This window comes from Chelmon rostratus, chromosome 22, assembly GCF_017976325.1.
Source record: "Chelmon rostratus isolate fCheRos1 chromosome 22, fCheRos1.pri, whole genome shotgun sequence".
In the NCBI taxonomy this organism is placed as follows: domain Eukaryota; kingdom Metazoa; phylum Chordata; class Actinopteri; order Chaetodontiformes; family Chaetodontidae; genus Chelmon; species Chelmon rostratus.
In genome coordinates this window covers 19298552-19311394 of record NC_055679.1, presented here as the reverse complement: position 1 = coordinate 19311394, position 12843 = coordinate 19298552, and the positions used below count along the sequence as shown (strand labels likewise).

Genomic DNA, 12843 nt, shown 5'->3' with positions numbered 1-12843 from the left:
GTCAATATTAGCCAATCACAGATTTACCTGCATATATATTTATATCTAGACTATAACTAACAATAAATTACAATACATATAACCTATAAATGAAATGGTCATTGTTGACAGGCTATTGTAGCAATTATTTAGCAAATATTTATTTTTCATGATATGACCTTGCCCACACTACACCAGTTTAATATTTATTGCAGCTGTGTATAATTCTCATTGTAAATGTCATAGGCCATTTGAGTACTTCAGTTCTTTTCTCCGTATTTGTTGTATTTGTGTTTATAGCTGTTCGTGGTACCACCAGTGAAGTTCACTGTTCAAACTACATTTATAAAGTACATTTCCCCCCATATCAAAAATGATGAGAGATTATGTTGTGTGTTTCTTTTAAAAACAGACATGGAGTCCAGTCCTCCCAGTAGGTCTTCATCTTTATTGTTGCTCAGTAGTCGTCCATATAAAGGGGGGTGGAGGAGAGCAGTGGAGCCCGACAGGACAAACACCAGGAACGTCATGCTACCAAAGTATTAAATTTGTACAAAAATACTTTACAACATCCCTGTTCCTTTAAAGAAAAATACAGTTTGGTTGGTTGGTGAAGCTACATGGAAACTAATCTGACCCACTATTTCAAATGGCAGTGTAATGCATGTGTGTGTGCATGTGTGTGTGCGTGTGTGGGTGCGTGTGGGCGGACGTCTTGCTGAGGTGAATCACTAGAGTGCAAATCCCTGCAATGTTACACACTCACACACATACACACAAATATACAAATGCGCACTCTAACACGTGTACACACACATGCACACACACACCCACACACACAGTCAAAACATGTGCACAAACACAGTGTGTATGGCTTTAGATCTCACCCATCAAGCCCTCCTGAAGCCACACCCCTCAGCTCTGTGGCTTTTTCCCATTGGTGGAACAGTTTGTTCCGGCTAAGCGCTAAAATGCTAACAGCGCTAAATCTCCTGGCAAGGCTGTTTTACTCATCACTATCAATAGGTTTTTGAGTGGAGTTTTTGTGTAATGTTAGCCATAACATGGTGAATGCTAACCATGTGCCAAGTGAATACTAGTTGTTTTAGCCCTATGTTGACCATGTGCTAAATGAGTACCAGTACTGTTATTATTGAGCTAAACCAACTGTGTTAGCCCTATGCTAACACCATGTTGTGTTAGCTGCTTTTGCTATATGCTTAACAACTATAAGCAATTTTTACCAGATGCTAGTTCAGTGTTAGCTGTGTGCTAGCCAAACATCGGCAATGTTTACCATTTGCTAGCCCTGTGTTAGCCTTGCACTGGCAATGTTCTACCAAGTGGTTATGTTACTCAGGTGTTAGCCCTGCGGTAGCTGAATACTACCTGAATACTAGCTAAGTTTACCAGCTGCAGTCCTCTGTTTGCCTCGTCTTAAGTGTGTGCTGACCACATATAACCTATGTTAGCCAGGTGTTAGCCCTGTGTTAGCTACATGCTAGCCAAATATTATGTGTTTTTCAGATGTCAGTCTTATCTTAGCCTTTTGCTAGGTGTGTGCTCACCAAACATTATGTTAGTGAGGTGTTGGCCCTTGGCTCGCCTTGTGCTAACATCTTGATATGGTGGCTAGATGTCATCCTTGTGTTTACTGTGCTCTCACCATGTACTAACCAGATGGCAAACATATGTTTGCTAGATGGTAACCATAGCCAGTATTAGCCTTGTGCTGTGTGTGTGTGTGTGTGTGTTTACCCTATGGTAGCCACAATAGACTAATACTAGCCCTGTGCTTATTGTCTGCTAGCCACATGCTAACTACATGCTAGCATTGTGCTTCAGATTCAAAACATCACAGTTAACAAAGTTTGGGACAGAGTCAAGCAGCTAATCACAACTATCCACACATAAACAGCCAATCACAGCTGCTGCACAGTCACAGCCAATCAAAGCTCTCCAAAGCACAGGACCTTTAGAAAAGGGCTATTGGTTGTTTAACACGGGGAGGGTTTCTCCTGGCAACTGGTGCTGAGGGAGGGCTGATTGGCCAGTTTAAATAGTGAGTTCAGACTGAGGTGAGAGCAGGCAGATGTTGACATCACTCCAAAATAAACACGCACACACGCAGACGCACACACACACACACTCACACTCACACTCACACACACAGGTATTTACTGTCACAGGTTTCCTGTTTTATCAGGAGTTTTTTCTCGTGTAACATCGTTGTTTTCGTGGTTATGAGGTGAAGGTTTTCAGGGTTTGATGGTTTCGATGTGAACAGCGATGGGACTGAACCGTTTTTTAATCTATTTTACATCTTTTCATGTTCAGTCGCCATGGAAACAAACAAACAGAGAAAACTGACAAGTCAATCAAAAAACACACCGATCGATTAGCATAATAGATCACTGTTACTGGGGGGGGGGTCAAGGGAGTCAGGGTGGGGGCATGCTTGGCCTCTTCCTGGGAGCTGATTGGTCAGTTTGTGTGTTGAGGAGACCCAATCACGGACAGGCAGGGAAGGTTTTTCTTTTCTGATTGGTTCCAGCCAATCAGCTGAATCTCTCAGAACTGCTGTCTGTCTGTCATCCTGGCTGCCTATTGGTCGACGGAGGAAGTGGGGCTGGGACAAAGCCAAGACGAAGAATTGAGGTTGGAGGGGGTTAACTGGCCTTGTGTTTGACACACACACATAACATACAAACACACAAACACACACACATACATACACACAGTGTGGCCAGTCCAACAGGTGTAAACAGTAGAAAAAGATTCTTATTGAACTGCTCAGTGTCATCATCATCATCATCATCATCATCGTCATTATTGTTAACATGATTATTATTACTCTTCCAGTCTGCAGCTCGTTCATGGCACAGAACTAAAATGTTAACAGTAAACTTCTGTCTTTATGTCCATTTCATTAGGGATGCTCCGATCAGTGTCGGCTGATAATTCTCGGATACGACTTGATTTCTTTTAAAATCAGACTGTATAAAAGAAGTGGGCGTGGCCACTGTGACGCCTCCAACTGGTTTGAGGACTATCATTTTGAAGCCTCAAGTTTGGCATTTTGGCCGATGTCATGTGGGTTTTTCGGAGTCAGAACGCTAGCAGTAACTAGCTAGCTTGGTTCGGAAGATGCATCGACACTTCACATTCACTTTGATATTAACCTGGATGCTAATTTTGCCTGGCAAAAAACAGGCTTAAATCAAAATGTACTTCTTGGGAAAAATTAACAGTTGACTCTTAAAGTGTCTTCTGATGCTGCCAAATGCGAAGCAAGACACTGCAGGCTTCTGTGATGAAAACATGAACACCACCCAAAAACAAGTTCACGGTTATTTAATTGTACACAGTGCTATGGATGTGCATTACTACGCCTGTATCCTGATGGACAGGTTGCTGTGGTAGCGACTTGTCAATCATAAGGTTAGCCATGCCCTAAAGCATACCCTGTCTTATCTATTTCATTCCAAATGGTGCCATAATTTATAAAATGAACATCCTGCCGTAAGAAGACTTGAGACCATACATTTATTAGGAAATTATTTACCGAGGTAATAAATAAAGTGAGAAGTGGGGTCATTTTCTCAGACGACAGGCTCACTTATTTTTGCAACCAGTGGATCCGCCCCCTGCTGGCCATTAGAAAGAATGCAAGGCACTTCTGCATTGGCTTCACTTTTCATACCAGGAGGCTTTGTCCACTACTGTTATATAGCCCATGCTTAGAATTTACAATAAAAAAGTAAGTCTTTCACACTGTGTTTTAATTTTGTCAAATCTATCATGGCTGCCTGTTTCCCCCCACTTGTACTGGTTATCATTTCAAATTTGTCAATACTGATTCAATAAACCATACTTTATCAATACTTTGAGAAATATAAACTTATTTTCTACCCAAGTCCACTTAAAAATTGAAAAATTGTGTTGGAAAAAAAAATTCTGGTGGCGTTTGCACAGTTTTCATGGAATTGTATGTTCAAAGTTCCATTTTTCAAAAGCATTAATGCATCAATTTAAGGATGTCTTGTCCATGCTGAAATAAAAGCTGAGGCTCAAAGTTTACTCTCGACCTTCAAAAAAAAAAGTTAAGAAAGCAAATTGTATATTTGTCTAGCTAATTCTAAATATTTTGGATGTCTTAGAATTTTGCAGGATTGCTCAGCATGTCAGAATAAAATTCAAGCAACTGCATCCTGTTGTGGTCTTATGGATCTCATCTTTCAAGATTTTTATCCTAACTTGACCCACAACAAACCCTCACCTAACCCCGCCCACGTCTAATTTTGAACGTAACCATTTTCCACTTCATACTTAAACATTACCATCTCAACACTGGCACTCAGCCATAACCATCTTTTATTCGATGCCTAAACCCAACCTTCAGGACCAGTAACACTTCCATCCACAACCCTGGTGGGATCCATACTAAGACCTGATGGACTGGAAAGCTCAAACTCCTTCCTTTAATTCAAATGTAGAGAGGTTGAGGATTTACTGATAGTAACTTTCAACACAAGCAACAGCAGAATATCGTAATATGTTTTGGCCCAGTGAGGTTAAGACTTTGATATAAATCACAGTGGTGGACTTAGAAAGGGATTTTTAGGCAGGAAGCTTTCCTTTAAATGCTGAAGAACAGAAACCAGACAGTAATGGTTTAGACAAACCCAATGACATCAGCCCTAAACAGCCTAATCGGAGCATCCCTACTCTCCTTGGCAACCTTTCTGTCCATCAGAAGTTTCTGGATTCTGGAGTCCCATCAGTCTTTGTGCTGCTGTGGTTCTTGGCAAGTACAACCAGAAGCCATGGTTCTGGTTCCAGTAAGACCAGATGGACCAGGAGCCACAGCTCTGGAGTGGTCATGTCTGTGGCTTAGTACAAACGACTACGAACAAGAACCATGCCTTGGACCAGTAAGACCACTCTCTGTGGTTCTGGCTTTAGCTGGCCCAGTGCCCATGGGTCGGCGTTCACTCAGACGAGAGCACACGTGTCTTGGACCAGTAAGACCATTAGCTGTGGCTCCAGTGGGGTCATGTTTCCGTAGCTACTAAGACCAGAGCCCATGTGTCTTGGACCAGACCACTGGCTATGGCTCTGGCTTAAATGGAATCAGTAGCCATGATTCTTAAACCACTAAGACAAAAGCCCACATGACTTGAACCAATAAGACTATTGCCTGTGGGTCTGGTTTCAGCAGGACCAGTAGCCCTACTTCTAGGCTTGCAGAACCAGCAACCATTAATCTTACACCAGTAAAACCATTGACTGTGGCTCTGGTTTCAATGGAATCAGTTGCCATGGCACGAGGCTACCTCCTGTGGTTCCAGTCGGATCAATAGTTGTAGTTCTGGTTCCAGTGATACCAGTAGAACCAGTATTCAGAACTGGTTCAGGTGAAAAGGTGAGAAGTTGCTAAAGTCCATCAGTGTGCTTTCAGGCTGCTTTAGCAGTTCAAAGGTCAAACTTTAGTGGTCAGGGGTCAAAGTTCATCCAGAGGGCGTGTAGCACCATGGGGGGTCCACTCCGAACCAGTTTGGATGGTTCTAAACCAGTTTAATTCAACTTTGTTGCATTGTTTTCCTTGTTGACCTCTCCAGTCCAGTTTGGTTAGAACTGGCTTAATCCAGTTTCATCCAGTTTTTGTTTGCTATAATGATTTATTATTCACCTGCCCCACGCCAAACCCTGACACCAGCCCGTCTCCCGGTTGGCTCCACTTGATCGGACCACCATCGTCTCCTTGGCCAACGGAGAGCTCTGATGGTCCCAGCTCGCTGCCGACTGGCTGAGGGGAGTGGCTGCTGTTGGTAGTGCTGTCAGTATGATTGGCGAGCAGGGAGGAGGAAGAGGGGTTTCGACTGATGACGAGCTCCAGATGGTTTGGAGACTCTGCAATCAGTGGAACAACGAGGCAGCAGTCAAAGTCCCTGGTCCGTACGTGGTTAATCTGGAAGACATAAAACGTAAGTGGCTGAAGTGAGTGGAGGCCAACATCCTCTTTTGTTGAGCGACTTGGGGAGTATGTCCAAGAAAAGTGTTTTTCAGGGCCAAATATCCTTTGTAGTAGCCATGCTAGCAGCGTGACTATAGAGGGCAGTTGGTCAGTCAGTCCACCACTTTGGTCCAGATTGGAGTATTTCAACATACGGATGGATTTTCATGAACACACTCATTCGCCCCAAAGAATTAAGTGTAAAAACTTTGGCGATCCCAAAACTTTTTGTCTTCAGCCATCACCAGAATAAAATTCCAGTTTGTCCAACACTTTGGTTTATGAGCAAATACGTGCAAAACTAATGACATTCCTATTCGCCTCAACTGTACTTTGTTTGCAGCTAACTGGCAAATATTGACATGCTAACACACCAAACTAAAATAATGACCATGGAAACATTATACTAGCATTTTCATTGTGAGCATTTTAGCATGCTGATATTAGCATTTACTTCATATCTGTGTGTGTCTTGTGATTTTGTACCTGTAGTATTCGGTCATAGGCTCGGAGGCCGCCCCGCTCTGCTGGACCTCCCGGTCGGATGTTGCTAACGTAAACGCCACGGTCCAACAAACCGTCAGAAACACTGAAACCAAAATCCTCCAGGTCTGAGGCCTTCTCTAGAGTCAACTGCAAACAGACACACTGTTAGAATCACAACAAGAAGATTAATGTCACTTTTGAAGTGTCAAAGGGTCAAACATCACCTTGTGGAGTTCCACAGGGTTTTGGTTTAGGATCTCATTGACCTCCTGCCTCATCTTCCTCATGGCAAAGGCTCGGCGCTGGGGGTCAGAGGGCAAGGTGTTGGACCGAGCTGTCACCTGAGAATAGGTACGGGAAAATTACTCGCAACGTTAAAAATAGATAAAAATAACACTAACGTTTAAGATCTGACATAAAATAACACAGGTCTAGTCGAGTGTAACAGTCACTTGTTACTTCAGAGGTCAGCCGTGGTTACCTGCGGTCTGGAGTTGCTGCGTTCCTGGAAGCTTGCCTGGCGACCCAGTGTGCTGCGCAGGGGGGTGGGGTCATGGTTCAGACTAAGGCTGGAGCCTGACATGATGGTTGCCTGGAGATAACCAATCAAAAATATCCAATCTCAGACAGCCAGTCAAAAACAGCTAGTTTGATCCATCAGAAACATCAAGGTCAAAGGCATCCAGGGAGTCCGACCTTTGACCCCGGTTGATATCACATGAGGACAGGACAAGTTTCCACTAACAGGATCTACAGAGTAGAACAGAATCTATTGTGATCACTGCAGTTACGGTACTGCAGTGATATACTGTTGCTAACGTGGGGAAATTAACAGATAGGATCTACTAGTTTTTTCTTTGTTAAGGCTACATCTACTGAGAGAATCTAGTCGCACTCATTTACACTGAAAGGATCGACTACTGCTTCTACCAACAGAATCAACTGCTTCTTCTCACAGAACAAACAGAATCAAATACTGTTAAATGACGTGATCTGCTTCTTTGTTACTTCTACTGGTAGGATCTACTGACTGGTTCCAGTGTTATTTCTAATGGCGGGATCTTCTGGTATTATCTACTGTTGTTTGTACTGACAGGATCTACTACTGTAAGGACCAATGACTGTTTCTGTTGGCAGATTCACTGACAAGGTATACTGAGAGGAGCTACTGTTGTTCTGATTGAAAGGATCTGCCTACTACTGTTGGTACTGAAAGATTTACTAATATCTACTGACAGGATCTCCCACCGTTTAGGACTAAAAGGACCTTGTTTATATTGACAAATCTACTTAAAGGTACCCTGGGGGCATAATTACAGGATCTACTGACCTGATTTTTGTTAAATCTACTGAAAGGATTTACTATTGTTTTTACTGACAGGATTTACTGTTGTGTCTACTGACTTGCAGTACTGACATACATGATCTGTATATCTGCAACTGGTAAGATCCAATAATCTGTTTATATAGACAGATTTACTTACAGGATCTCCAGTACCTCTCTTTGTACTGGCAGGATCTACTGCTGTTTAAAGTGGTAAGATCCACTAACCTGATGCATGATTATGTCTTCTGAACAGACCTACTATTGTTTGTACTGAAAGGATCTACTAACAGGATTCACTTCAGTTGTTTTTAACTTTTTCTTATCTATATTTAGTTGGTATCTACCAGTTTCTACTGACTGGATTTCAACTGGTACTGACTTCATGTATGGCATTCTTCTAAAATGATCTATTGCAACTACTATTCATACTGAGATGATCTGCTGTTTACATTACTGACAGGATCTTTTGACAGGATCTTTTTGTGGGATTTATAGCCATTTTTACTGGCAGGATCTACTAACAGGATCTACTAACAGGACTACTACTTTTTTTCTGTTAACAGCTTTATTGACTGAATCTACTATGGTCTGAACTTAATTTGAACATGAATATTTCTTTTGATAGATTTACTGACTTTACTGTTTTTTGTACAATAATCTACTCTTGAATCAAGAATCTACTCCTCTTTCTATCGAGATTACCCAGGTGTTCTCACATCACTCAACAGATGCCCACTTCTCAGCCAATCAGAATCAAAGACTCATCAGACGCATGCATGATTTGACAGATCTGCTTCATGACTGGCAAAACAAACTACCCATCAGGCCTTGCACAAGCTCTCCCAGCATGCCTTGCTCAATCCGCCATGCCCAGTGCAACATGACTCTGCCGTGTGATTGGTCAGAAGCTGGGTGATGTCACTAAAAATGTCACAATGACGTCACCATGGTCTGTAGCTTGCTGCCGGGGTGCAGTTAGAGTCACATTCAAAAACAGCTAACATGTCTGATGTTTCACAACGCTAAGACTCCAGTTACAAAGAGGAGAGAGAGGAGAGGACAGGAGGAGAGTTAGTAGTGGAGAGGAAGGAGGATACCAGAGTGAGGAGGTGCGTTTCCTTTCCAGACTCCTGGAAGAGAAGGAGTCATTTCTCTTTTCAGCTTAATTACTTCATTTAACAGCTGCATTTCCAACAAGCACGCAGTGAGAATGTATACTATTATTCCTAGTACCACTGAACTGATACTACTACAACTACTATTACTACTACTTTGGGCTGGGTAATAATTCAGTGTCATCAATGACCAATTCTCAAAGCAGGCACACGTATGAAGAGTTTTGTCAGTGGAACACAATTATTCACATTAAACATCTACTGGATCTTTTTCAAGGTCTTTTTGCATAAATTTACCAAATTGCTTAGGTCGGTCTCTTTTTAATTGAAATAATGTTCGAACATGGAAAAAAAATATAGATATAGAAAAAATAGAAACAATCAATATTTCCTGAATGAGAGTGGTTATGTTCAAATTCATTCAAAAGAATTACACATTAGTTTAAAGTCCCTCAGACTTGATTTTTTAAAATAAAGTGACAACCCTAATATTACTCTAAAGAAAATATCCTATATTAATTGTGAAACTGATTTCAGCCACAAGGGCCAGTTATCAAACTGTACTGACCAAAATGTCACTTACAGTTCATCAAATTGTAAATTTGTTTGCTAGTTCTCTGATCTTTGATTGTGTGTTTGATTTATAGAAAATACTTAAAGTTTGATTCAGAAAAAGCTCTTGTACAGCTGCTTGTAATTATACAAAATGTAACAATTCAGAGATTTTTCTTTTGTAGAGAAACAAAATGTTTGTGATTCTTAAAATAAATAGCAAAAAAGTATTTTTCACAGTGCTAGTATTAAATAATTTCACATTATACCCAGCCCTACTACTCATACTCCAACTATTATTACTACTTCCACGGCTCCTAATACTACTACTAATACGTGTAATAATACTAGCTGTCACAGTACTTCTCACCTCCAGCTCTCTGAGGATACCACTCTGGCCGCAGGTCTCCAGATCCTCCAGAGCCTGAGACCAGAAGTTCTCTTCCTGGTCCGGCTCAGTCCCATCATGCCCCACAGTGAACCTGAGGAAAGGTCAAAGGTCATCCAATCAGAGAGGAGAACATCCTGACGGATCCACACACAGACGAGGACGGGCGACGGACAGGTCATGCTGGTGAGAGTTGTGTTTTTCCGACAGGTGGGGGCATGTGCAGTGACAACATACATATCCATCAGGTGTATGTGTCAGTGAGGCAGGGGTCAAAGGTCACCAGGTGAGGGTTTCTGCTGTAGGTCAGAGGGGTGACTGAGGACTGTGTGGGGGTTACAGGTCAAAGGTCAGGGTGGTACCTGCTGTCAGTGATTAGGCCGCTGGGCAGATTACAGGCTCTGCAGACAGAGACACACCACTGTTACTGCTGTTAGCTCGCTGCTATCAACTCCCACTGATTTGAGTTTGAATTGAATTTGAATGCTAACATGCTAATTAGGGGGGAAATTTAGTAAAAATGCAGAAAATAGAATCATTACTTACTATACTAAAGTATGTGAGTATAATGAGGAAAATGTATTTCAAGGATTGAAAGTAAAGGTATTCAGTATCAGATTACTGTGACTCAGTCATTCATGTCAAAGCAGGATTTTACTGTTGGAGCTGGTTGAGCTTCATTTTAACTAATGATTCTTTTCATTCTGGATCAATCTGCTGATTATTTCCTCCATTAATCGATCGATCGTTCGGTTTGAAAACATTGTGAAAATAGTGAGAAATGTGGTGACGATGAGGCCAAAGTGACGCCTTCACAGTGTTTGTTTGAGTGGAGTCGATTTGTATAGAAGCATACAATAAAAACACTCAAAGTACAAGAACTTCAAAAGTAAAAAACTTGTGTAAATGTATTCAGTGACATTGCTCCCTCCTCACAGCTTCATCAACTTGACGTAACCTCACTAGAGAATTTTAGGTGTTTTCAAAAAATGTTGTATTTTGAAACGTTTACTCTCTCTAATTACTACTCTCTAAAACAATAAACCGTGTTGTTTTCCAGGTATTACTGCGTACATTCTTTCATATTTCTGTTATCTTATTCTGATAAATCTGACCTTTCAGTATCTATCTATTAGATGGTATTATTATTTATGCTATTAGTGGGTGAACCTCCTTTACAGTTTCTTTTGCAACATAACTTCTCATTTGGAAGCAATTATAAAAGATTATGAAACATTATATATTTATATATGTATTGTTTTTTTTTTTTTACAAATTATCAAATGTTTCTATTCATTTATCTGTAATTATCTAATTATATTGAACCTTATCTGCCCAGTGTTGGTTTAAAATCTGTTTGTCTCTCTCTTTCTCTCACTCACCCTCCAAGCGGTGGGCGGTCCCAGTCGTCGTCACTCAGACCCAGATCTGACAACGGATTGGCTCTCTGGCGAGTGGAGGAAGATGTTTGGCTGTTGGTTGTCTTGGCGTTGCGCCACTCGTGGAAACTGTATGGAGACGACTGGAATGGAGGAGCTACACACACACACACACACACACACACACACACACACACACACACACACAAATATAAATATAATCAAGCACAATAAAGTCTTAAAATTTGAAAGTGCAGAAGATCAGAGGTCAGGGGTCAGAGGTCAGCTTCCTACCCGGGGTGGTAAAGCTGCTGTCCACATTGGATCCATCCCAGGACTCCACAGCGCTGTCGACTGACGGCAGCGTGCTAAACGCTCTCTGGTTTGACAGAGGCGTGACCATGACAACAGGCTCCTCTTCCCCGTCCTGGAGCTCCTGGCTAAGCCCCGCCCCTGGCCCCAAGCCTGGACCAATCACGCAGGACTTTGGGCTTGACACTAAAAAGAAATAAAGCATTCTTATTATAAAAACGTATATTCTAAGTGAAGGAAAGATCCGACGGATGCGTGTACACGTGTGAAGACGTACGCTCTCCCTGCTTCTTGATCTTCAGTGTGACCGTCTCTCCTGCTTGCTGCAGCAGACTGATGGCTTCACTCAGAGGTTTCCCCTTCAGACTGCTGCTGTTGATGGCCAGAATACGATCCCCTACGTGGATCGCACCGGTCCTACGGTACGCAACGACACACACAAATACGCACACAGCCAGGGTTAGAGCATCCCTGGGTCATTGTTGTCACACATTGCACATATTCTTCATACATGCATGTGAAATCCTGCTTGGCATATAAACCTGATTCTGATTCCTGCAGCGACTCCAAACAAAATTACACTTGATGACATTATTTCAGAACAATAAAACAGACTCTAAAGCACTTAAAGTAAAATTGCAACACTGACATAGTGTTTACTTTGAGTCCTTTAAAAAATAAGAAAAAAAAGTAAATATAAATTTCAGTCTGACAACATTTATAAAACAAACACAGAATTAAAAAAATGGCGAATAAACAAATCCTAAAGAACATGATGTTAAAATGCAGTAACATGAACAGCAGATGGCGACGTTGTCCACTTCCTCCTGATCTGAACACATCTGTCACTGTTTGGCCTTATCGTTCATTTCTTCAGGCACTGCAGGATATCGTTAAAGTTTTACTGAAAACAAAGGAATCATTGACTGGCAGGCAGTTTTCTTATTTTACATTATTTTTCTTGTTCAGTATCTGGTTATCATTTGAGATTTTCCATGTTTTCAGGAGTCTGTTCACACTGATATAGACTCATAAACATAACATTAATTTAGTAAGAAATATGAAACAATAATAGCCTTGGGCCTCGTCTGCCTCGGTTTCATGCTGCCCAATTACAAGAGATGTGACGTTGATTAATTGATTAAATGTTTTTTTGTTATCACCATGGTTCCATACTCTGACCTTCAGATCCGGAGCTGTGAGTGATACGTTTGAGAACGCCTGCTCTAAACCTTCACCAGGGGCCGATACACACTTCAGCTCTTAAATATTCTATTATTATATTAAAA

At 41.6% G+C, this 12843-nt stretch overlaps 1 protein-coding gene across 1 annotated transcript in view; it reads right to left on the bottom strand.

Annotated features, from left to right (window-relative positions):
* Window positions 1-423: 423 nt before the first annotated feature.
* grip1 (glutamate receptor interacting protein 1) overlaps window positions 424-12843 on the bottom strand; it is a 45557-nt gene continuing 33137 nt past the window's right edge. The window contains exons 17-25 of the mRNA XM_041963997.1: window positions 11832-11971; window positions 11537-11740; window positions 11246-11399; window positions 9812-9957; window positions 8340-8350; window positions 6964-7073; window positions 6706-6832; window positions 6482-6628; window positions 424-5950 (exon numbers count right to left, since the gene is read on the bottom strand). Of these exons, the coding sequence (XP_041819931.1) occupies window positions 5651-5950; window positions 6482-6628; window positions 6706-6832; window positions 6964-7073; window positions 8340-8350; window positions 9812-9957; window positions 11246-11399; window positions 11537-11740; window positions 11832-11971 (1339 nt within the window). The 3' untranslated portion in view covers window positions 424-5650. The remainder of the gene's footprint in view (window positions 5951-6481; window positions 6629-6705; window positions 6833-6963; window positions 7074-8339; window positions 8351-9811; window positions 9958-11245; window positions 11400-11536; window positions 11741-11831; window positions 11972-12843) is intronic.